This window comes from Octodon degus, unplaced genomic scaffold, assembly GCF_000260255.1.
Source record: "Octodon degus isolate 3935 unplaced genomic scaffold, OctDeg1.0 scaffold00025, whole genome shotgun sequence".
NCBI classification, from domain to species: Eukaryota; Metazoa; Chordata; class Mammalia; order Rodentia; family Octodontidae; genus Octodon; species Octodon degus.
The window spans coordinates 9,433,826-9,457,580 of record NW_004524601.1 but is presented as its reverse complement, the minus strand read 5'-3'; the positions used below and the strand labels follow the sequence as shown (position 1 = coordinate 9,457,580).

The 23,755-nt window shown below is 38.3% G+C and overlaps 1 protein-coding gene across 4 annotated transcripts in view; it reads left to right on the top strand.

Moving 5' to 3' along the window:
* Gls (glutaminase) overlaps window positions 1-23,755 on the top strand; it is a 59,312-nt gene that overhangs the window by 18,301 nt on the left and 17,256 nt on the right. For 2 of the 4 annotated variants that reach the window (XM_004628676.2, XM_023712347.1), the window contains 7 exons: window positions 1,923-1,955; window positions 2,043-2,101; window positions 4,647-4,713; window positions 5,691-5,741; window positions 8,851-9,027; window positions 11,894-12,025; window positions 12,955-13,047. In XM_004628676.2, the coding sequence (XP_004628733.1) occupies window positions 1,923-1,955; window positions 2,043-2,101; window positions 4,647-4,713; window positions 5,691-5,741; window positions 8,851-9,027; window positions 11,894-12,025; window positions 12,955-13,047 (612 nt within the window). Of the gene's footprint in view, window positions 1-1,105; window positions 1,140-1,922; window positions 1,956-2,042; window positions 2,102-4,646; window positions 4,714-5,690; window positions 5,742-8,850; window positions 9,028-11,893; window positions 12,026-12,954; window positions 13,048-14,027; window positions 16,666-23,755 lie in introns of those variants that run through there. The other 2 variants (XM_023712346.1, XM_023712345.1) reach the window with 2 other exon arrangements.

Below are 23,755 nucleotides of genomic sequence, written 5' to 3'. Positions count from 1 at the left end.
ACTCATGACCTCACGCTCGACAAGCAAGCAGGCCCCGCCCAGCATGGGCAGTTATTTACATTTAAATGAGAAGATTTGGGATGAGATTCTCCAATCCACATAATTCTGTATTTTATTTCACTATATGTATATAATCTACTAGGGCATTTTAAGGAGCTTACCGTATGTAATGGTGGATATTGATAAATATCAGTTTCTTAAAAACAGCAGAAGAGCATAATTTAAATGTTTTAATTTAGTAAAGCCATAAGATAGACCAAATGTGCAACTGCCTTCTAGAATTGAAATGGTTTTTATTTTAAGCATGATAGCTCAATAAGAAAACTTGTTAGTTTTACCGTGTACAGTCTAGGGCAAAGAATAAGAGTTCCCTCTAACTTGTGTATTTTACATTGATGAATTGTCTAACCAGTACTTATTTATGTGACATCAGTGCAGAACTGACACCCTTTTTCGGAAGAGGTGGTTTTTTGTTTGCTTTCTCCAAGGTTGAAAAGGTTTTCGTGGCTTAAATGTTGTTACATATTTTACAGCATTAGAATCTATGGAATATTTTGACAACTGCAAGAGTTCAATGAAGTTGGTAATTTCTTCTTTTAATTATTTTTCATTGAACAGCTTTGGAGTTACATTTCTACATTTTTATTTTTAATATAAGAAAGCAAAGCTTAAAATATGTCAAAGGATGAACTGGCTGGTACTAGGTTATCTTACCTTTGTTAGTGCCTTATTTTGATGAAATAGCGTGGTGGTCATTCAGGCAATGATTTTATGTGGGCCTGCACTGTTAAATACGTTGTGTTTTTGGCTTTTTTTTTTTTTAAGGTTTCACCTGATTCCACCCATACCCTCCCTGATCTCTTTGTATGTAGAGAACAAATGTAGCTTTATTCAGTTAAATAATAATCTGGAACAAGTCCCCTTTGCCTTTACCCCTGCACCCATAGGCACCCATAGTAACACTTTAAAATGGAACATGTTATATTTTTTTAGGGTAAATTATTGTTTTTAAGGACTAGTTATCAAATTATTTTAATTGCTGTAGAAATTAGAGATGTATTTTTTCTGTTGGGTACATATCACCAATTAATACGTTTGATTTCAGATCTACAACTTACTGCTTTGTAAACTTCGCCGAGGTAAAAAATGCAAAACCATTTGGCTACTTGAACTGATCTGCAGTACATAGGTTTTCCCCTAATGACGTTTGAGGTCGATACCTGTCAGCAGTAGAAGGGATGAAACAATACATCGTCCAAGGCTGACTTGGCATAATGCTAAACATAATTGTAGCTGATGTTTCTTAAAGACTATGAAATGCAACGTTTTTGTAGTTGGAGCCTTGATGTACAAGGAGAGATATTAAGGGTAGAGCTTTCTCCACACTAAAAATGTATCAGAATGTTTGCCTATTGTAAAATTGTAAAAGATTAGTCAGTTTTGCATTGTAACTCATTTTTCTAACTCAATTAATATTGGCTTATGGGGTTTCTTAAAAAATGTAGACTGTTCTTGAGAATGACATACATACATAATTTTTTAAGGGTGAAACTTTATTTTAAGTTTTTTTAAAATACGAAAGTAAATAGCATTCATATTGGCAATTTATGTGCTGCCATGAATGATATGAGGATTTCAGGATTACTTGTATTTAAAATTATGTAACTTTGGGTTGAGCGAAATTATACTTAAAATAAAGCATTCCCTTTGTAATTTTGATTTTTTTCCCTCAATTTGTGGATGTTGAAAAACACATAAAAGAGTTTAAATATTAAATTACTCTAGAAGTATTTCCTAGATTTAGATGTACTAATGCATTCTATTAATTATAACGGTAGCAGTTTGAGATTGTTATTATATTAGCTTAAGACTTCACTGTGGTGGTGTCTATATTAACATATTTATGTCTGATTTCTTTGCAGCAAGGAGTAAACAATGCTGAAAAATTTGACTATGTAAGTGCAACATAGAATTCTGTTTTCATGCTACGTTGCTTGTATATGTTTTTAGGCTTACTGATACTTCCCAATTTTGCTTCCTAGGTGATGCAGTTTTTGAATAAGATGGCTGGTAATGAGTATGTTGGATTCAGTAATGCCACGTGAGTCTAAATTGGAACTTAAGCTTTTGCGGTGGGTCAGAGCTCTTAAGAAATCAAAATTGTACAGTTTTATTTTCACTATTGATTTGTTGCTTCTCACAATGTACACGTGTATGTATACTGTTCTAGAAGTAATGGTACTTTCTCTTACTAATCCTGAGCCTCCCTTCTGTGAATAAATAATTACCTAAAATTTGGTCATTGGAGAAAAATGATTTCTAAGTTACCCAGTACTAACATTTAAAAATATTAGCCATCTACTCATATAATCAGAAGAAACTGCAATTTCTGTCAGATTCCTAGGGCTCAGTTTTTTTGTCTGTTGTATGCCTCTTTATCTGTGACCCTGGCTAATTTGATTTTTGCCTGTATTTTTAAGTTTGAGACTTGTAATCTACAGAAAATGTGAAAGAGTAAACAATGAATATGTGATATCTTCCTCTCAGGTATTTTCTGGTTAATATTTTATCTCGTTTTCTCTCAATCTTCCTTTTTATTATTATTTGTCAGCTTTTATTTCTTTATTTGGTACAGGGTCTTGCTACGCAGCTTGGACTTGTAGTGATCCTCCTGTCTCTACTCCCCAGCACTGGGAATACAGGCGTGCGCCACCACTCCTGGTTTCGGTGGCTGGCACAGCATCTCGGGGTCCAAGGCCAGCATAGCATGTGTTACCAGGGGTCAAACCCGGGTCCTTGTGCTTGCCAGGCAGGCACCTAGACTGCTGAGCTGTATCTCTAGCCCTCAATCTTCTCTTTAGATTGATAAAAATATGCGTGTATGTTTTTCCATATACATGTATGTTATCTACATACAGGTAGATTTTTGCCGTTACTTGAAACTCATTTGCAGATAGCATGACACTTCACCCTTGAATCGCCTAGCATGTATGGCCTGAGAAGGAGGACATTATTCTACATGACCACGACACCAGTGACACACCTAAGAATATTATCAGTAATCAATATGTAAATGCTTCCAGCTGTGCCCTTAGCGGCTTATGCTTTACATTTGTTGTTTTGTAATAGAATGGTCCCCCTTAGATTTTTGCTTTTTAGAAATTCTGTTAAAAGGGTTTGTTTGGTCCTGGTTTTGGTGTTTTTCAAGTGTACAGGTCATTTGTTTCATAGAGCAGGGTCGACTTGCCTTCCCGGTATAGGACCACGCAGTAGACATTTGGGCTTGTGGGCTGTCATTCTTCTCATCAGCCTGAGTGTGTACCAGAAAGTTCTCAGGCATCTTATCTTAGCTTGTCTGTGTTCTCAATAAAATCAGTTTTGCATTTTATTGAGCTTATTCTATGCCCTCCCCATCAGTTCCTTAAGGACTGGGTCATGTTCTGTCTCCCACTTCACTTCTGCATCCCTGTTATCTGGCACATGAGAGTGTTGGATTACTTGAACTATGCACAAAGCACTGAAGATTAGGAGTAGTTAATCTTTTATCTGCATGGTGTTGATATTTTTAAAAGCATGACATGTTAACATGACTCCGTATCCAATATTTTCTGACCATCCAAGTGTTAAAATGCAGTTAGTAGTGGCTGTGCACATCATTGTTGCAGAGGGCCATCCACTAGTCCTGTACTGCCCACGGCTTCCATCCCATGCAGTCTGTCCACATCAAAGTCCTTCTTTTTTTGCAAACCATGTACTGAGGGGATCCCCAAGTCAATTGTCATCCTGTCAGTAAACCGTGCTTGGAGTCTAGGCTTAATCCCAGACTTTTATCCTGCCGTGCCTGTGTCTTCTCATTGTAAAAGACTTAGCCAGCTGCCTGCCTGTGCCGTTGTCCTCCCTTTCCTTCCTGTGTACCGCCTGCCTCCTGGCTCTGCAGCTCTCATTTCTATAGTAATATCCAAATAGAACACCCGTTTTTCCTTTTTTCCCTTTTGAAACTGATGTCAGGGGCCGGGGAGATGGCTTGGTAGAATAAGCACTTGCCTGGCAAGCACAAGGGCCTGAGTTCAATCCCTGGTTCTGCAAACCCCCCCCAAGAAAAAAAAGAAACTGATGTCAGTGTTGTACTTCTAAAGTATAGATCTAGTGAGTAGCTTTGTGCACAGTCAAGCACCATTACTGTCTTTGCAATTCACTGGCATCGGCTTGGTCCTCGTCTTTGCCAGTTTGATGTATTGTGTGTCACCTTCTCTAGAAAGTTCTGTGGTGTCCCTGTGTTGGAATTAACTGTTCATTTTACTTTTGGGAAAGCTGGAGGATTCTCTAAGTTTTCTTTTAAAAATTATTTTCTATAAATTTGTAGTATATTTTAATAGTGGAATATTTGAGAATTTTAAAACTAGCTACTTTGTTTATAAAATGTGAAGATTAAGAAAAGGTCCTGAATGCATTTTACTCCTTTTATAGCTGAGAAAATTCCTATTGGGAAACCTACCATTTCAAGACTTGCCCAGGGCACGTGAACAGCCTTCGGACAGGATAGCATGCAGCACTCAGCAGTTGGTGTTCTTGTCCTGCTTATGCTGTACGAATTAAAGAAACTTAGTTCGTCTGTGGAAACTAAGGAACCAATTTTTTTCTTCTAGGTTTCAGTCTGAAAGAGAAAGTGGAGATCGAAATTTTGCAATAGGATACTACTTGAAAGAAAAGAAGGTCATTAAATTGTTTCTATTTCAGATTATTTCTTGTTTAATAAAATGAGATGGCATATATAGTGATAAACCTCAGTTGTCATACAGCTCCAAGCTCAAGCTTTCCATTGCTCTTAGAGTTTTTTTTTTTTAATCTGCTCTTTGTTGTAACTGTTTGATAGTCAGTTGAAAATGCAGCTTCGGGCCGGGGAGATGGCTCAGTGGAATAAGCGCTTCCCTGGCAAGTGCAAGGGCCTGAGTTCAATCCCCGGTTCCTCAAAAAAAAAAAAAGAAAATGCAGCTTGACAGAACCTGTCCCACTTTGCTGCAGACACAAAGGGGTGACTCTTGAGTCTGAGCACCCCTCTTGCCCAAAATCACGTAGTGTAATCTTTGGGCCTTGGCATCAATTATTTGATAATTCATTATTTCATGTGGGAAAAATATGTTCGGTTCTCCAGTTTGCAGTGTAGGAACACAAATTTGGAGTGAAATGAGTTTGACAACAGAGGTATCATTTACTAGGAACTCAACAATGGCCTTTAAGTAACTAGTTGTTATTATTACTACCTAAAATCCAGATTTGCAAAGCTCTTGAGTTTTACAAAATTGTTAATGTTACTGTTAAATTGCTTTGTATCTTGCAGTATCCAAAAAATTGAGGAGTAATATTAATTAGGTTTAGTGCTTTTTAAAAGTATAATGCCTGATTGGTATTGATTACCCTTTTAACATTTAAAGTGGCTAATCAGCTAATTTGATTTTATGAATTATGAATCATTTTATCATTTTCACTTGAATTAGTATCTGCAAATTCATATAATGTAATAATGTAATTTTACTTTATTTAATTTCATGTTTGCACTCCTGTACATGAAATGTTCTGAATTAAAATGAAATGCCATGTACTTCTTAAACTTACTCTTGACATATTCTTTTGTTTCTGAGTGTAGTTTTTCCTCTGTGCCTATATTTTAAATTACTTTTGTGCTTTTTCAGTGTTTTCCGGAAGGCACAGACATGGTGGGCATCCTAGACTTCTATTTCCAGGTAATTTACTTTAATTGTCTGAATTTTGTATATGAGTAGGTGCATCACATTTTGAAAAATAAAGATGTCTCTGAAATTTTGACTGTAGGCCGTGACTACAGCAAGTGATGTATAGTACCAGAAACACTCTTCTGATTATAAATCAAACTCTGTTTTATACTTTGGGAGATGCTGTCTTTATCAGAGCGTTTCAACTGAGCATTTAGAGATGTCAGCTTCTTAGCTGACCTGCTATTTTCTGTGATCTTTGCTGCTGCTCTGTCCTGGCTTAGTTGGTACTAGGAGAACAGCTGCTTAGCGCACGCCGTTCCTTTCCTTGTGAGGTAGAGTGGTGGTTAGTATTCCCACGGAGCATGGGGCAGACTGCGCTATAAGTCGTGTAGACACCTCCATTCAGTGTCACCTTCTTGGAGATTACCAGGGCCAACCCCGTATTTTCAGTCTGGTTTATTTGTACATACTTAACACCATTGGTGCCTCTGCTTGGGCTATGGTAAGAAGATATATAGTAGGCTCCATTGTTCGTTTGTTTGTTTGTTTTGTATTTTAGTACAGGGTCCCACTACGAGCCCAATCTACCTACTCGTAGTGATCCGCCTATGTTCAGCCTCCCAAGAGCTGGGACTAGAGGGGCACACCACCACGCCCAGTCTTAGTCGGTCTATCAGTGTGCTCCAGGGGTGGAGCCGGCACCGCACACCGGGGATCGAACCCTGGCCGCTGCATCAGCCTAAGCAGCTGCTTTAAGCCGCTGAGCTTTTTGCATTGTTTTAATATCTGGGTCACCTTACATTTTCCTGCTTTTACTTTGAAGAGATTTAACTGTAAAGTTTTAGTAATTCTATAGCATATACGGGAGATTGACAATAAAGTAGATTATGATGTAAATGCTATATAGGTCACAGTTTGTTATGTGTCCAGTGTGGAACACCACCAGCTAAATAGCTCAGTGGATTAAAGCTCCTACAAGTAGGCACAGGGGCCTGGGGTTCAAATCTCGGGCCTGCCATGCCGGCCCTGTCCTCAGGGTATGCTGGCTGAAGGGGGTGTGCTGAGATGGTAATTGATACTGGGCGTGGTGGTGTGTGCCTGTAATCCCAGCTCTTAGGAGGCTTTAAAACAGGCGGATCACTGAGTCCAATCTAGTAGTGAGACCCTGAACACCCTGTAGACCCTTCCCTAAAATACAAAAAAGGGGGGGAGCTGGGGAGATAGCTCAGTAGAGTAAAAGGGCCTTAGTTCAATCCCCAATTCTGCCAAAAAAAAAAAAAAAAAAAAAAAAGAAAGAATCTAGACTAGATGAAGAGCATAAAATGTAAAGTCCTGCCTGTCAGTTCTTGTATCAGCGATGTGGCCTCATGTTAGCTACAGAGCCCCAGCTTCATTAGCAAGCATAGGCCTCACTCACATTGCTTTGTCATATTGAAGAGAGCTGAAACGGTATGGGTGAAGTTCCTTTGACATTTATGAAGTCTTACATGAATTGTAGTGTCCTTTTTACTGTTTCATCTAGTAACCTTCTTTCCCCCTAGCTCATATAAGTTTTTTCCCTAAATTGCTCTAAATTGACTGTTATAACTTAGATGCTACTGACCTTCTACAAAAGTTCTGTTCTTGAATTGGTCGTGGAAATTTAAATTGTATTTGTTGTGGAAAGTTTTTCATGATTAAATCAACTTTAAAAGCTTTTGCTCACTATATTGGTTCAATATAGATTGTGTGGCTCTGGAGAAATAGGAAGATGGTTTTTTTGTTTGTTTGCTTGTTTGTTTGGTTTTTTTTGTATTTAGTACAGGGCATACAAAGTCTCACTACACAGATCAGACTTGTAGTGATCCTCCTGTTTTCAGCCCCCCAAGTGCTGGGATTATAGGCACATGCCCCCTCTCCCAGTCTCCATTGCTGTCTCAGTGCACCCCAGGGGTGGGGCTGGCACAGCATGCTAGCGACTGAACTGCACCCCTGGCACTTCAATCCACTGAGCTATGTGGCTGGCCCCGAGAACAATCTTTTAAATATCAAGGACAAAAGGTAAAAGTAATAAAAATGAATCCCCAAAACCACTTGAGCTGCAGTGCAGCTCACAGTTAAGGTCCTTTGTAGACACTGAATGTGGCTGAGGGGGCCCCGCCCCTTAGCTCAGTTCTTTAAGTGGCTGCTTCAACAAAGCAGTCAGGCTCAGGTTGCTGCGTTGGATCCCCACAACTCAAGCCAGCCAAACCTGCTCTGAAGGCATTCCGAGCAAAAAACAAACCAAAACAAAAGAGAACTCCTTCTGAAGTGTGGCTGAGGAAAGTTCGCAGTTTGAAGACTTAGTTCTGTTCTCTTTCTTTCTTCCACTGTCTGATTTTTTGCTTGCTATTTATTGAAAATTCAACATGGAACAGTTTGTTTCTTTAGTTTTATGGGTAAATTTGGATTTAGTGTGATAAAACTATTTCCATTAGTGTGATTAAATACAAAAATTTCATGTTAAAAGAAAAAAAAAATTTCATGTTAGAGTACCCAGGTTTTCTCCACACGCATTCAAAACAGTCTGTCCGGTCATGGTAAATGTCCAGAAAACATAAAGGTCTGAACAATAACATGGTTTGGGCTGACCAAGCACCTAAGGTAGAACTAGCTTAAATTTTTTTCTTCCCCTTGCACGCTGTTGTATAAACAACATGCAAAGCTTTGTTATGGGTGAAATGTCAGGAATTTTAGAGTTCTTTCCCCCCAGAGGTAGTGATTTCTCAGAAGTTTATAACGAGTGGCTGAAAAATATGTCCTGGCTTACTTGATTCTGGTTTTTTAAAAGGTAACTATGCTTATGCATCCAAAAAAGAATTAATGTTTAAGCATATTTGAATATCACATAAGGCAGTAACAAATCCTAGAACTTAGGAGTTGGCTTACGCTAACTTAGTTCTCATTAAAATACTAAACAGCTTTAAACAAATTATAAATCCAAAGGGGCAAAGAACTTAGCTCTTAACATTAAAATCATCTTTGGAAGAAATACTTCAGACCTCCGTGAAGTGACAGGTAACAGACTGTTTTAGAAGCGGTCTGTAACGTGACAGTTGTCTGAGCCCAGAATTTCAGTGTGGACTGTTCTCTGCCTCAGCTCTGCTCCATCGAAGTGACTTGCGAGTCAGCCAGTGTGATGGCTGCGACGCTGGCCAACGGCGGCTTTTGCCCGATCACCGGCGAGAGAGTCCTCAGTCCTGAAGCTGTTCGGAACACGCTGAGTTTGATGCATTCCTGTGGCATGTATGATTTCTCGGGGCAGTTTGCTTTCCATGTAAGTGTTTACTACTCTTAGTTTTCTCCAGCAAGAAACTAGTCTGGACCAGTGGTTTTAAAAGTGCGGTTTGAACTTTGCTCCTAAAGCTGTATATTAATTTTTGAAAGGAAGGCTTATTTTAAGGTTAATTTTTTACAGATTGGTAAGGAATAGAGTTAAATTGTCTAGCAGATGCTCTTGAAATTTATATAGAAGCTGTTCTTGAGGCATTTCAGCGTACAAGGTTAGTATAGATTACATTTACTTATTAATGTTCAGCATTATGGGAATTACATGCTTCAAAAATTCTTCCAGTTCTAAAAGAAGGCATAGATAGCGCTTAGCATCTTTGTTTATAGCATTGACGTTTCAAAGGACTGTGACGCTTAGTTAAAACTTAAGAACATTCTTCTTTGAGTTCGGTCACACGTTTGCAGCTTGGTAGGTGTTGAGGATAGGCGTCTTTTATTTCAGCCTGTTCCTTCCATGGTGCCCTTTTAAGCTTGTATCATTTTTGGAATTTTCAGACATACTGAACTTGAAAAATATGAATTTATGAATTTAAGTGTGCATACTGAACTCTTGCTTCGTGTGTATGCACACTTCCTCCATAGAACCCTTGTATATAAAAAAACTTAAAACAGTATTTAGTCTCACTGTTACATCTAATATCAATATTTAACATGCATATTTCCTGGGTGATTTTATAAATTATAATTATGTTATAGTTTTATGACTTGGGGTGCATACAAGCACTATATGTTGAAATTGGTGCCTCCTTTTAATCTGTAAATCTCCCCTCAATCTATTTTTCTTATTGAAAACACTGTGTCTTTTATCCCATATAATTTCTCAGTATTTAGATTTTGCTGATTACATCTGTTTCTGTTGTCCTTTGTATTTTGCCTATAAATTGTTACATCCAAATCAGGTTGGCTTTTTGTTCACTTAATGTTTTATTTAGTTTTGTGCAGATTGCCTCATTGTTTACATTTGTCAAGAAGTATTTTATAGCCGGACTGAGTTGGAACATACCTGTGATCTCAGCACTCTGAAAGGCTATGGCAGGAGGATTGACAGTTCAACCCCAATGTGGGCAGTTTAACAAGATCCTATATCAAAATAAGTAAAAGCACTGGGGGCACAACTCAGTATAGAGGTTGGGTTCATTCCCCAATACTGCCAGTAAAAAAAAAGTACTTCATGTCTGAATATCAGACACTAATGAACACCAGCTAGCTATCCAGGGGATACTAATTTTCCCTTTTATCATAATTGTTGCCAACTTTTGCATAATACAAACTTTTGCAGTGCATTGATTTGAATTACTATTTGTCTTATTTTGCAGAGCTGTCTCAAATAATACAGTATAGCTTGAATATCTTTTAAGAACAATTTCTAGTCAACAATAAAATAAAAATAGGCCAGTGAGATAGCTCAGCAGACTAAAGTGCCTGCTTAGTCAAGCTTAGGCAAGCACAGGGACTGCAGTTTGATCCCCAGGACCACGTGCTGCACCAGCCATGCCCGCAGGGCAGGCTGAGCCGGCCAGAGTCTGGGCGTGGTGGCGCACACCTGTAATCCCAGTGCTGGGGAGGCTAAAAGGATTACAGATCTGAGCTGTGTAGTAATACCGTGCAACAACCAAATACATGAGAAGTAAAAACATCCATAGCCCCACAGTTTAGATGTAACTACTTTAACTTTTTAGAATGTTTTTCAAAATTTTTATATATTCTAATGTATCCCAAACTGTTTATCACTGGTCATTCAAGAGCTGCATATTAAAAAAACACTGAGATTCCATCTCACCCCAGAAAGAATGGCTGTCATTAAGAAATCAACCAATAACAAATGCGGGAAGGGCTGTGGGCAAAAGCAAGCCTTCTACACTGCTGGTGGGAGTGTGGGCTGGTTGAACCACTGTGGAAATAAATCAGTGTGGAGGTTCCTCGAACTAGGACTAGAAGTCCCATTTTGCCCCGCCCTTCCCCTTCTGGGTATCTTCACAGAACAAGTAAAAACATCTTAGCACAGTGATATGTGTGCACAGATGTTTATAGCAGCAGTTTCTGATAGCTGGATATTAGAAACAACCCAGATGCCCATCAACTGAGGAGTGGATAAAAAGATATGGCCTTTTTATATAATGAAATCCCACTCAACCACAAAGAATGATGAACTAGAGACTTTTATAGATAAATGTGATACAACTGGAGACCGTACTTTCAATTGAAATAAACCAGATGCAAATATGTAAACATCATATTGTCTCCCTAGTGTGAGAAGCTCAAGGAATAAATAAGATCCAAATAGATAGTTGTAAAATGGGAAGAGGCTTCCAAAGGAAAGAAAACTGAGTCGGAAGGACAGAGAAAAGAGGGAAAATGAAAAAAATACATGTAGAAAAGATAGTTAAGATAGTTATACTACTAATTTCTCTCAATTCATTGAAAAGATAAGTTTGTGCTAATATTGTTTAGACAATTAAATGCTGATATTTTATATTCTGAGTAATTTAAAGATAATACACAACCTATCATTGTTTTGGAATTTTCTTTTTGCTTTTATTTCTTTAAAGTTTTGAAAATAAAATTTTGAAAAGAACAAACTTTTATAATTTGATTTTTTTTTTTTAAAAACAAGTTGATAGGGGCCAGGGAGATGGCTCAGTAGAAAAAGTGCTTCCCTGGCAAGCACAAGGGCCTGAGTTCAATCACCAGTTCCAAAAAAAAAAAAAAAAAAAAGTTGATAAATATTTGCCTAATTTATTTTGTTGAAATTCTCTTGTTATGTATTTACGTCATGATTTTTTTAGCTAATTCCCCAATAATAGACATGATAGTTTTGTCTACATGAATCCATTTTGCTGAATTATTTTTAGGTTGGTCTTCCTGCAAAATCTGGAGTTGCTGGGGGCATTCTTTTAGTTGTCCCCAATGTCATGGGCATGATGTGCTGGTCTCCTCCTCTGGACAAGATGGGCAACAGTGTTAAGGGGATTCACTTCTGTCATGTAAGTTCTTAAATGAAAGTGAAACTCCCAGAAGCTGAGCCAGCCACTGATTCTGTTTGTTACCCGTTGGCCATAGTTCATTGGCGTGGCCCTCGGCCCGCCCTTGTGCCAGTGACCAAGAGCCCAGGGAACCAGGGGGGTGCACATGGTTCCCATTCAGTTGTTCTGATGGTGCAGAATGTTAGTTTGGGGTTTATGTCTTAATTTCCATAGCTGTAGTTAACTTTGGTTTTCAAAACCAACAAAAGAGAAGTAACTTAAAATCAAAACATTTTAAGAATTACAGTTTATTATGTCATCTTTAATATGAATAGTTTAAATATTTTTTACTAACTAGCTTTACAAGTTTTTATTAAGGAAATATATGGATAAAAGTAAAATTTAAAAATGTTATTCTTAATTAGCTTAGTAATTTGTCATCCCAGTTCTTGCTCGTATTTCAGCAAGAACTTCCAATTTTATTTTCATTTATTGCTTCCTAGAGTCTATATTAAATACCAGTATGTCTTCTGTACTTTCTTAATTAAAATTCTGACATATTTTCTAGTTTTTCATGTTTTACAAAAATTAAAGAATGACATTGGCTTGTATATAAATTGTGAAAGATTGTTAACAAGCTGACTTACGTTCCATAGTACCTTGTCCTTACTTCATAAACTTCTTTGTGTGGCTTGTTAGTGGGCCCTGTTAGAAGGTGAAAGGATTCGCGTGGCCAAGCCCTAGAGCTTCGCTAGTCGGGGCGCTCTCACAGCCTGTGCCCTGCCCTGATGGCAGCCCTCTTGGTGCATTGTGGGCTCACGTGGCATGCAGTGGTGGCTTCTGTGAGACAGTAGTTACTCTGAACAGTACTAAGCATAATTCATTAAAATGTGAGCACTTAGCAACTAAATAGCTAATATCTTATAACTGTTCCCTATAACTTTTTACAGGATCTTGTTTCTTTGTGTAATTTCCATAACTATGATAATTTGAGACACTTTGCAAAAAAACTTGATCCTCGAAGAGAAGGTGGTGATCAAAGGGTAAGCCAGATTCTTTCTTAATTCGTTCTGTAGATTCTTTTAAGAGAAAGTGAGACTTGGCTGTTGAAGTGAAGTTTAAGTTGTTTAGTGGTCTTCTGTTTTTGCCAGTCTTGAACAAGCATAAACAAATTGATACTTTAATCCTGGATCACTAGTACAAAAGCATTAAATAATGTTTGTTATTTAAATTGGAATAGCCTAAGAACAGTGGCTGTTTTCTGCTATTTTAAGCAAGTTTTAGAATTGATTCTGTTAAAAGAAGATAGTAGAAAGTGCTACATGTTATACTTAAAAGAAATCCTTATTTTTATATTGTTTGCAGCAGTAATTTTTAACTGAAATTTGTTTAAACTTACTGCTTACATGTGGATGAATGAGTGTGTTAAGTGCAGGTATGACCATATTAATGACCCATCTTACGGAGCCTTGAAGGGAGCCTTACAGTTATTGAAAAACAAAGAGTACTTAGTGCAGTATTCCTTGTACTCTTAAAATACTCTTATCTCTGTTTGGCTTCATATTATTATACTTACATATACATTTAATATATATATATATGTGTGTATATGTATGTAGGAATGGTTTAGAGTTCCTTTCGCTGAATCGGGGGCTTATGTTGAGATCATTCAATTTTTTCGCGTCCCACATGGAAAATGTTTATAGTAACATTACCTGTTGTGCTCTGATGCACTTGTAAGTAGTGAATACTTTGAATACATACTGAGTAAATTTTTGTTCGTGCCAAACTAAATTTTATGTTTGATCAATCAAAGTACCTTGTGATAACAGGATTGTGCAAAGCCCCCAGAGCAGAAACTTTGGTGGGTGTCACCGTGGGTATCGAGTGAGAGGAGATGACAGTAGGGGGAAATGTTACCGGTAGCATTGTAGTGATGTTCATTGACAAATACCGTTTTATAGCTTGGACTTTTCTTCACTCAAGTGCACTAATAAATTATGTATGTTGCTTGAACAACTAGCATTCCTTTGGACCATTGGACTATGAAAGTCTCCAACAAGAACTTGCTTTAAAAGATACAGTGTGGAAAAAAGTGTCACCTGAGTCAAATGAGGACATCTCTACAACTGTAGTGTATAGAATGGAGAGTCTGGGAGAGAAAAGCTAAAGGAATGGGTCCTAGTTTCAGACGTTCTTCATTTAACCTTCCAACAGACATCTTGAGCTTTTTTGAAGTATTTATTTGATTTTGTGTGTGTGTGTGTGTGTGTGTGTGTGTGTGTGTGTGTGTTCTCAACCGGGGATGCTGGAACCACAAAGATTTTTTTCCTCTGTAATCTTTGTATGACGATAATAGATTAAAAATGGATTTGTTGGTATTTTAAGAGAGTATTTACAGGTTATGAAGCAGGTTTGCATTATTTTTTTAAAATGCTATAAGGAAAATTTTAAAAAGTTTCTTTATATAATTTCGAGTATGTAGTCAGATAACCCCATTGTCATAACTTTTAAACTCACAAATTGAATTCATAAGTTTTGTTGCAACTTTTTTCTATTTTTTAAAACCAACATGATGTTGATAGTAACCTTAGAAAGTGCTTATATACTAAATACAGAACTAATAGGCAAAATACAGTGGTGCCTGGTATGGGAAAGCCTTTGCTTGCAGGCTGGTTCTCTGCTGTCTGGCAGAGCTGTGCTTCTTGTTCTGAACTCGGCATGAAGGACAGACACAACCGAGACCATCTCGCCCACGCAAACAGTAGTGCAAATGTGGCCATTTGCTCCAAAATCACAGAGTGGATAAGTTCCTGAACCGAGGCTCCACTGTAGTGAGTCCCAAATTATTTTTATTTAAAATAGCTGATTACAAAATTAGCTTAAGTGTACATGTATGTTATTTTTAGTGATAGAATAGCCTTACATTTAAACATATTATTTAAAATTTTATCAAGCTGTTAAATCTTCTTGCTTCTTCATGTTGCAACTCCAGTGTTCTGTCAGAATCCCCACACGCAGAAAGTCGTGAGGCAGCGCAAGTGTCCGGCCACAGACTTGCGCTGTGAGCCGGCGTGTCTCGTTGTTGCAAAGCCGCGCTGGCCGGTTGGTCAGTGGGTAGGAGAGCCAGGGAGTGTCCTACGTGTGGATTCTATTTTCCTATCACCCACCTAGTTTTTCTGTTATATTTACATATGAATGGGAAAATTGGATTTTTTTTAGCTTTTAATCATTTTATTACCCTAATAATTTCATAGCTGCTAATGAGTATTTCTTTTGTGATAAATTATAACAAAGTTTGTTTTAAATAGTTCTTTAATAAATTCTTATTAGTGAATTTAGGAAATGAGTTTAGTAAGTATGCAGCCTAAAATATCTATTAAATCTGAATCTTTTTGCTCAGTTACAAAAATGCAATATTGAGAATCAAAACTTGTTTTTAAAAGGAGAACCATAGGTTCTAGATAACCTGATTTCAAATAATTATGCACAGTATTTTGAAAACCTGTCTTGGCAAAGTGCTTGTGAGGTTCCGCAGGACCTATTCACATTTCTTCCTCCATGTGCACCCTCTGGTTTCCCCTAGAACGATGGCATGGGTGTGATAGGGCAGAGGCTGTCAGAGTAAGAGCCGGGTAGCAGAGCAGACTTGCATGAGTGTGTTCTGTGCCAGTCAGAAGTACACAAGGAAGTCTTAAGTAATGTCTTGAAGTTGGTGACTGTATTAGAAAAGAAGTTCCTGCCCCTAGGTGCTAGTTAAAAGCCTTTTGGGCTAACTTACATATAATTTAAATACTTAAACCATCAACTTTTAGAAGATTTTACCAAGAATTCTATTCCCTGTCAGCACATTTCTGAGGGTCAGATGCGAGGCTTCCTTGGGTGGTCTCAGGGGTCCCACTTCTGCATCTCTGTGAGTGGTGGTACCTCTCCGGTGGGCTCCTCCAGGGCTGTTCGTGATTCATGCCCTTGAATGCCTTAATTGAAATGTAAGGTCTTTTTTCCCCACACTGTGCTCACAGTTATATTTTGCTATGTCACCAGAGATTGGTCTTATAAAATATTGTTTTCACCCTATGTGCATATTTGTACATTTGTCAGAATGAGGTTAATTTATAGCACTTCCTATAACATTGCTAAAGGTGTCGTGCACACTTAGGAAGTATGGCTGTCCAAGCCGCTGTGTTAAAGAACGTTGGTAAGAACAAGCGTCTGTAGAGACTTATAGGAAGGTATAAATGGGAGAAGAGGTAAGATACTGTGAATAGGTCCACAGCAAAAAAGAAAAGCTTTGCCAGTTTTAAGGACATATTTTGATTCTTTCAGTATTCCTAGTATCTTTTCAAATAAAATTATTGAAAAGTACCTAGTTGGGTTTGATGTTGTGTGCCATTGTTGATTCTTGATATTCAAGCATTTGCAAGACAGCGTATTTGTTTTTCTTTTTTTCCTTTTTTTCATCATTAACATTTCATTTGAAATGCATATTCTTCCAAAAATACTTTGTTTTTAGCATAAATGTTGTGCATTTTATCTTAGTGTTTGGTTTGAAACATTTGTGTTGTTCAGCCTTCTTTCATTTGCTTTGTATATTTAATAATGTACTTTATTTTCCAGTTTGCCTACTTTTTGTATTGTACAATAAATTTATTTTAAGCTGATTTCATTGTTTTTTTTTATTTTTATAAAAGCAACAACTCTAACCTTTTAAGTATGACAGTTGGGATTTTAACTTAGAAATTATCCTTCAGGAAGATACCTTTTCAATGTTTATTTTTTTAGACTGCCTCAAAGTGAAACTAGAAATACTCAAAATGTATTCATTTGATTTTTTTTTTTAAATGTAGTGTTAGTATTTATTTTTAGGGGAGAAGTTATTTCCTGTTGTAGCTTTATTTGAATAAAACCTTTTCCAATTATTGTTACTGTTTTTCCATTTGATAGCTTGAGAAAAAGCCCTACTTCCAGTTCTGTTTTTTGAGGAAGAACGTGACTGGTATTTTGTCTGTTGTTATTTTCACAGTAGGAAAAGCATTGTTGAGTATCATAATAATGATTTAGAATAAAACTTTCTCAGAATTTATATTGAGTAGAATGACATACAAAAAGTGACCTTCACTACTTCTTACGGGATTTAATTTTCAGAAAGAATGTATGTCTTTTCTTACAACCGGGTCTTAGATTCTCTGATCAGATCTGCCATCACATTCTAGAGATTTCTCAAGTGTCTTAAGTTTTAAACCTGGAAAGGGCAAGTACTTGGTGGTGGATTTCTGAGGAGTTTCGGCATGTATTCAGTCTGTACCACAGTGTACGATCACTTGCATTTTTTTTAACCTATTGAAAGTAGAAAAGAGACAAATAGCTGGTGTTCTTCGCCTGACAGTGGCATGTCACAGACTGCTGCTAACACGCTGGCGCTGAGTGGTGGGTGTGTATTGCATGTGAAGGGGCTCGTCTATTTCTCTCAGCTGTCTACTAAATCTGTCTGCACTTTCCACGTACGATTATGTGCAGATAGTTCCAGGATTTGCCATAAAAGCACTTGAACTTTTTTTTTTTTTTTTTTTTTGCTGTTCCAATATATATTAAAAATCTTACTTAATTGTTTCTATTTTGTTCCTGTTCCCATTCTTGCCAGCACTATCAGGGTAGAAAGTAGTTAGTGATATTGGGGAGCTCCGAAAGGGAAAGACAGAACGCCTGATTGCCTGTGAAACCTGATTGTATAGCATTTCCCAGTATTTATTAAAAGAAGGATTGTGTTTAATTGAAAACAGGGAACGTATCACACAAACTGAGAAGCTAGCTTTGTGGAATGTTTTCCCCCACAGTGCTAGGAATTGAAGCCAACACCTTTGCTCTGAGCACGTCGTCAGCAGCCCCTGTTTTTTCCATTTTGAGACAGGCTTTCCCTTTGTTACCTAGACTGGGCTGCTCAGACTTGGAATCTTCATGCCTCAGCTTCCTGAGTGTTGGGATTCTTGGTGTATGCCAGCCACCAGGCTGGCCGTGGAATAATTTTACTTTGTTCACTGAGCACAAATACCCAAGTTTATAGCAAGACCTTCCCAGTCCTTGTGATGGCCTAAGAAGGTTCAGCGTCTCCTTTTGTTTTAAATTATAACAGTTAAGATATTTATTTCTTACATTGCTGAGATTTAAACTGGATCATAGCAGGTTCTTTTATTTTTCAGCTCAATGGTTTATTAATATGAACACCATAAAATGCACAGGACAGAAAAGTTTAGACAATTATTATAGTGGCATTTGAAGCAAAATCTGAGCTGGTGGGAAAAAACCTAGAGATCTCTTAGACTTGTTAACACTAATAGGAAAGGAACTCATTTTTAAAAGAGGAAGGTTAATCATCTTTAAACATGATTCTGTTACTGTGGTCTCCAAACTTCAGTTTACAGCAGTTGAGCCTGTAAAAAGAAGGAAACTTCAGGTTGATTGTTTGCCATTTCTGTTTTATAAATTGTATTTCTACTTTAGTAATTTTTATTAGTTGTAGCAAATAGAGATTTTAAAATACAGCATGCCATGTTTAGGAAGCCCATTTTGATTAAAACTTTTGTAGACTTCCTCATCTGTTAACCTTCTAACTAAAAGCAAGTAGAATTCTAATCAGCACTGGAGTGCAGGAATGCTTTTCTGGTGGTATCTGGTATTTTTACTTATGTTAATCCAACAGTAAGTTACAAAACATTGTTGAAAACTTCATGTCTGGTTAAATCATTAAAAAGCAAAAACCCACAAGTTACAGCCTTGCCTTTGTAACGCTTGTTGGTATTAGGGTGTTGCTCAGTGCCCGGCTTTCTCCAGGCCCCAGGTTAGTGCCCAGTACAGGTGGGGAGGAGGGACACAAAACCCCTGGCAGAGCAGTTGAGCTGGTGCCAGTGCTGGCAGCTGACCTAACACTGTTCACTTTTCAATTCTAAACCTTACTAGATGAGAGAGAGCTTTGTCAAAATTTTGTGGACCAGAGCTCAATGGCAAAGGATAATTTCATATACTTACTGTAAGCCACATTTTAATATCTGACTTTTAAAAAATACAATATTAGATGTGATGGCCTTTATTATGCTAGGAGTTTATCTTGCTGCAGTACTTTCAATCCAAACACCTGAGATGATTAAAAGTATCTATTTGGAGGGTGAAGTTTTGGAAGGAGTTCTTACCTCTGAAGTATGCACTTCTGGTGGTTTCTTCTTTTTTTTTTTTTTTTTTAAACAGTGAAAATCTAACCCAGATTTATACTCCTAAGCTATAATTGAATTTGTATTCTAAAACTGAAAGGTTTCTTTTAATTTGAAAACATGATATGGTCTTTTTGCATGTTTGATGTATTTTCATTTATTGTGGTTTTGTATTTTTTAAAATTTTTATTTATTTATGTATTTATGTATTTACTTTGAGGTACCAGGGATTGAACTCAGGACCCTGCGCTTGCCAGGCAGGCACTTATTCTACTGAGCCATCTCCCCGGCCCCTGTATTTTTTTTTTAAACCCACAGAATGGAGCTCCCACTGAGTTCCTCCAGGTTTCTTAGCATATATAATTTCTTTTTGTGTGTGTGTGTGGGGGGGGGTTGGTCTGTTACATGTTTTGTTTGGACAGATTTTTGTTTACTTTTAGCAAGCAGTGTAATTGGCAGTAATTAGTATGACTAAGTATTTGGCAGACTGGCTGTACCTTCAGCATTTATTAAGCTACTTAATTGTATTTTCTGGTAAGCAGTCATATGCTGTAGTTAATGACTAAGAAAGCTAGAAATGAATGTTATAGTACGCAGTTGTTCAAAAGGTAAAACGTTACCCTGGAACCTTTGAAAGAAAGTGAGGTAGCAGAAATGCAGCACTAAAAATAAGTGCTGTACCACTAGCATTTTAAAATAGATTTCTTTGGGGTTACAGTCTGTCTAAAAAAGGTATACACACTTCAGGAAGAGAAAAACTTAATCCCACTGTATGGAGCTGTGGTGAGATCAGCCCCAGTTAGCTGAGGCCTCTCAGTTGCAGAGGTGCTCATGGGTGGCCGAGAGCTTCCGGACATTCCCAGCGTGGCCAGCCGCTGCTCGGGACCCCGCGGTCACTGGGGTCGCCGTGCACGCGCTTTCAGTTTTCCTCTAAGTGTGGGCATTTAGTGCAGTGTAGTGGGTTTTCTGTGCTATCTGGGTGTGTGGCATCCTTTAGGGTCCCCTATACGCGAGTGACACCATCTGTTGAAGAAACTACTGTTTCTTCAGTGTACATTTTTGGGGGCAGCCTGTAGAGAAGTAAAAAGATTTTTAAGTGAAAGTATTCAAGTTCTCAAGGTGGATGTTGATCAGAGAAAAGAATGTTTTGCATGTTACGTGCATACACATGCAAAAGAGCCATAGCTACTTCCCTTGGCTTTATTTTAGACAGCTGGATCCACGAGCGGCCTCAGAACAAGGTTCCTGGCTTATTTATTCCGACTGTACTTTGTATTGTCTTCAGTGTCAGTCTCTGTTTTATAAGTGGGAGGTTTTATTTGTTATTTATGAAGGAAAATGATGTGTGTTTTCTGTTATACATGAATTTTTTAAGCCTTCCTAGTTGTAAAATGTTGCTCTCTGAAGAGCATGGTTTGTGGATTAGAGCAGGTAGTATAGTGGGAGAAAGAGTGCTGAGCGATACGAGACCCTGCCTGCGCTCAGTACACAGAGCTTACCAAAAAAGTTACTTAGTTCTCAAAATTAAATTTGCCCATTTAGCTCCTCTTCCTAGAAGCTCATAAAAGTGAGAATCTCAGCTTCTAAGAGACTCTTATTATGAATGATTTGCTTTCAGAATGTGCACCCTAAAATAAGAGGGATGCTGCAACAGAGGCGTGGGCTTCACCGTGTAGCCGCTCACACGCAGCCTTTCCTTTGTGAGAATCCAACGTGAAATCTTGGTCTTCAGTCTCGTGTTAAACTTCTCTTTAGTCCTACATTAGAATTAATTTTGGTTGCGCCTGTCACAAATAATTATTAAAAGCTAATACATAAAAGTGGCTTTCATAGGAACAGCATATAGCTTAATGCTAGATCTTGCCTTTTTATAAAATGAGATTTATGGTATTATATAAAAGCATAAATTATTAATTGAAGTCCACCCAAGGTCTGTTCTTTTTTTCTCGTCATTCAAAATAAAAGATCCTAATTGAAAAACTTAAAATATATTCCCTTAAGTATTATACCACCATTCATTTTTGCTAGAAAATGAAATAATTTTTTAAATGACATCAAAATCACCCATGAAATTGGTTTTCATTTCCAAATTTTCATGTTATATATCTCTGCTTCCAACTCTTTAGCATTATTGGCACCTGCCATTCTAGTTTTCTTTTAAAAACATGCTGAGCCTGTCATGGCGTTAAACAATAATCCCAGCGTTTTTGGAGGCTGAGGCAAAAGGACAAGTTCAAGCTCAGCCTGGGTACCTAATGGGACCCTGTCCCAAAATAATACCCAAAACTGAAATTGGGTGTAGCTCAGTCAGTGCAGAGGCCGGGAGTTGTCTCCAGCACAGTAAGAAGCACAAATGGAAAAGTCCGGAGTTGTTCTGTGTGTGTGACAGCTTGTTCTTTATTACCAAAAGCCTTCCGTGTATGTATCTCGGGTCCAGATCTTTGCACACCACTTATAATTGAAATAAAGAAATGAACCAAATAGTACTGTTTGAGATGAGTGTTTGTTTGAAATGAAACGAACATTTTCTGTACAATGAAATATCCTTGACATCTTAAGGAAATTGCAACACAGTTGATTTTGTTAAAATTCTGGGGGAACTAGTGCTGCAAACCCTCTAAATGAAACCAATAAAAGATTCCTGCCTCAGTATTTCTTTCTGCCTGAAAAGGAAGCCTTAGAGATTGGTCTCAGGGAGAAGGAGGTGTAGAGGACGGCTTACCATTTACCTGTTTGTGAAATGTTTCAGCTGAAGTGTATTTCAACAATACTTAAGAGAATTATTTTTTTCCATTTGAAGGGTGAAGGACAAAAAAATAGTTGACTCTTTTTAGTGAAGTAAAACCTTGGGAAGTCTTTTTATTCACTCTGCTGTGTGGGTTTATCTTCTGTATACCACAGAATCAGCAGTATGGTGTACTCAGTGTCCCTTTTTAAAAAAATACTTTTGCATATTTGGGAAGGTCTACAGCATATTCAGGGTCTCAGTACTAGATTGGACTCGTCATCCACCTGTTTACAGCCTCCCGAGAGCTGGGATTACAGGTGTGCGCCACCGTGCTCAGTCTCAGTCACCAGCTCAGTGTGCACAGGGGGCGGGGCTGGCACTGAAGACCTGGGGATCGAACCCCCAGCCCCTGCGCCTGCTTGCAGGAGCTTTAATCTGCTGCGCTGTTTGGCTGGCCCTTCGGTGTCCCTTATGTGTTGGGCTTTGTCCTGTAATTGCATGCTTATTCATGCATGTGTCAGTACATTTCCTCTATTTGGGGACCCAGGGTAGAGGGTCACTGATCTGTTAACATACTGTGTTTTATATCCCCTTCGCAAAAAGATTTTTGTTTTTTTGAATTGTTTGAGACATGGTCCTGCTATGTAGTCCAGGCTGGCCTTGAACTCAGTAATTCTCAGCTTCTTGAGTGCTAGAATTAAAAGCATGTGCTGCATTCCTGGCTGCAAAGTCTTTTGGGTGCCCATGGGGCATGGGATGTTTTTGTTTAAAAATATGCCAAGATAGATTGATGCCCTTGGATTACCCCATGGTCACATGGCTTCGGTGGCATCAGTGGGTGTTGTGTGGTATTAGAGGCCTTGGAAGGGTCTGCTGTAGCATAGGCAGGAGCTCCATGTCTGGTTTCTGCAGAAGAAATGGATACCGATTTTGTTCGATTTGAAGGTACCTGTGGTAGTATTTTTTAAGACTTCCCTCTTGGCTCTATGATGGATTTCCCTGCCAGGAGGTAAAGATGGCTCCCTGAAGTGGTGGTACCTTTGGCATTCTCTCAGCCCTGTATAGTCTTGGTCACAGGTGTGAGATGACCTTGTGCACCTAGGGTTGACAGCAAGTTGAAGGGGAGAACGGTCCCAGCTGTGCCTAGTGGCTGTGGCGGAGCGCGTGGAAGGCCCCTTCCTCACACAGGCAGCTCAGCCGTGTACAGCTGGCAGCCCACAGCGGTGTGGGCTGAAACCAGGATAACCTGGCTGTGCTTAGTCCAGTGGCCGTCCCTTGGCAGATAACAGCATTTTGTAGGTTTTCTCATTGTTTCTTAGGCCAACAGTTTTAGTGAATTGGAGAAACCAGATAGGCCCTAATGATCATGGTAATAGCCTACTTTGATTAGTGTGGCTTTTAGGGTTATTAGTAAACACCGACATTTATTGTGGCTTCAGGCCCACCACCAATGTAAAGCGTGACTTGAGAGTGTGTTATTCTTCATCACAGCTGTGAAGTAGACAGACACTGAAGTGACCTTCTGTTACCTCTGCAGTTTGTAACTTGCACACTCTTAACTCACACCGCGTTTGGGTGGGTGTTAGGAGCTAGACATTCATACTGTTTTTTATTCTGTAAAATATAACGAGAACTGTGTACACCACCTTAATAAAGCAATTGGGATATGCCATGGAATTGAAAGGCTAGTAACAATTTCAAAATGCCTTCCAGAAAATGAGGTTATCCTGTGAAGCTTCTCACTGTACCTTACGTAAAGCAAGTGTGTCTCCATCCTGCATCTCCAGTGTCCTGTGCTTTTAATGTGTACACCTGTGCATT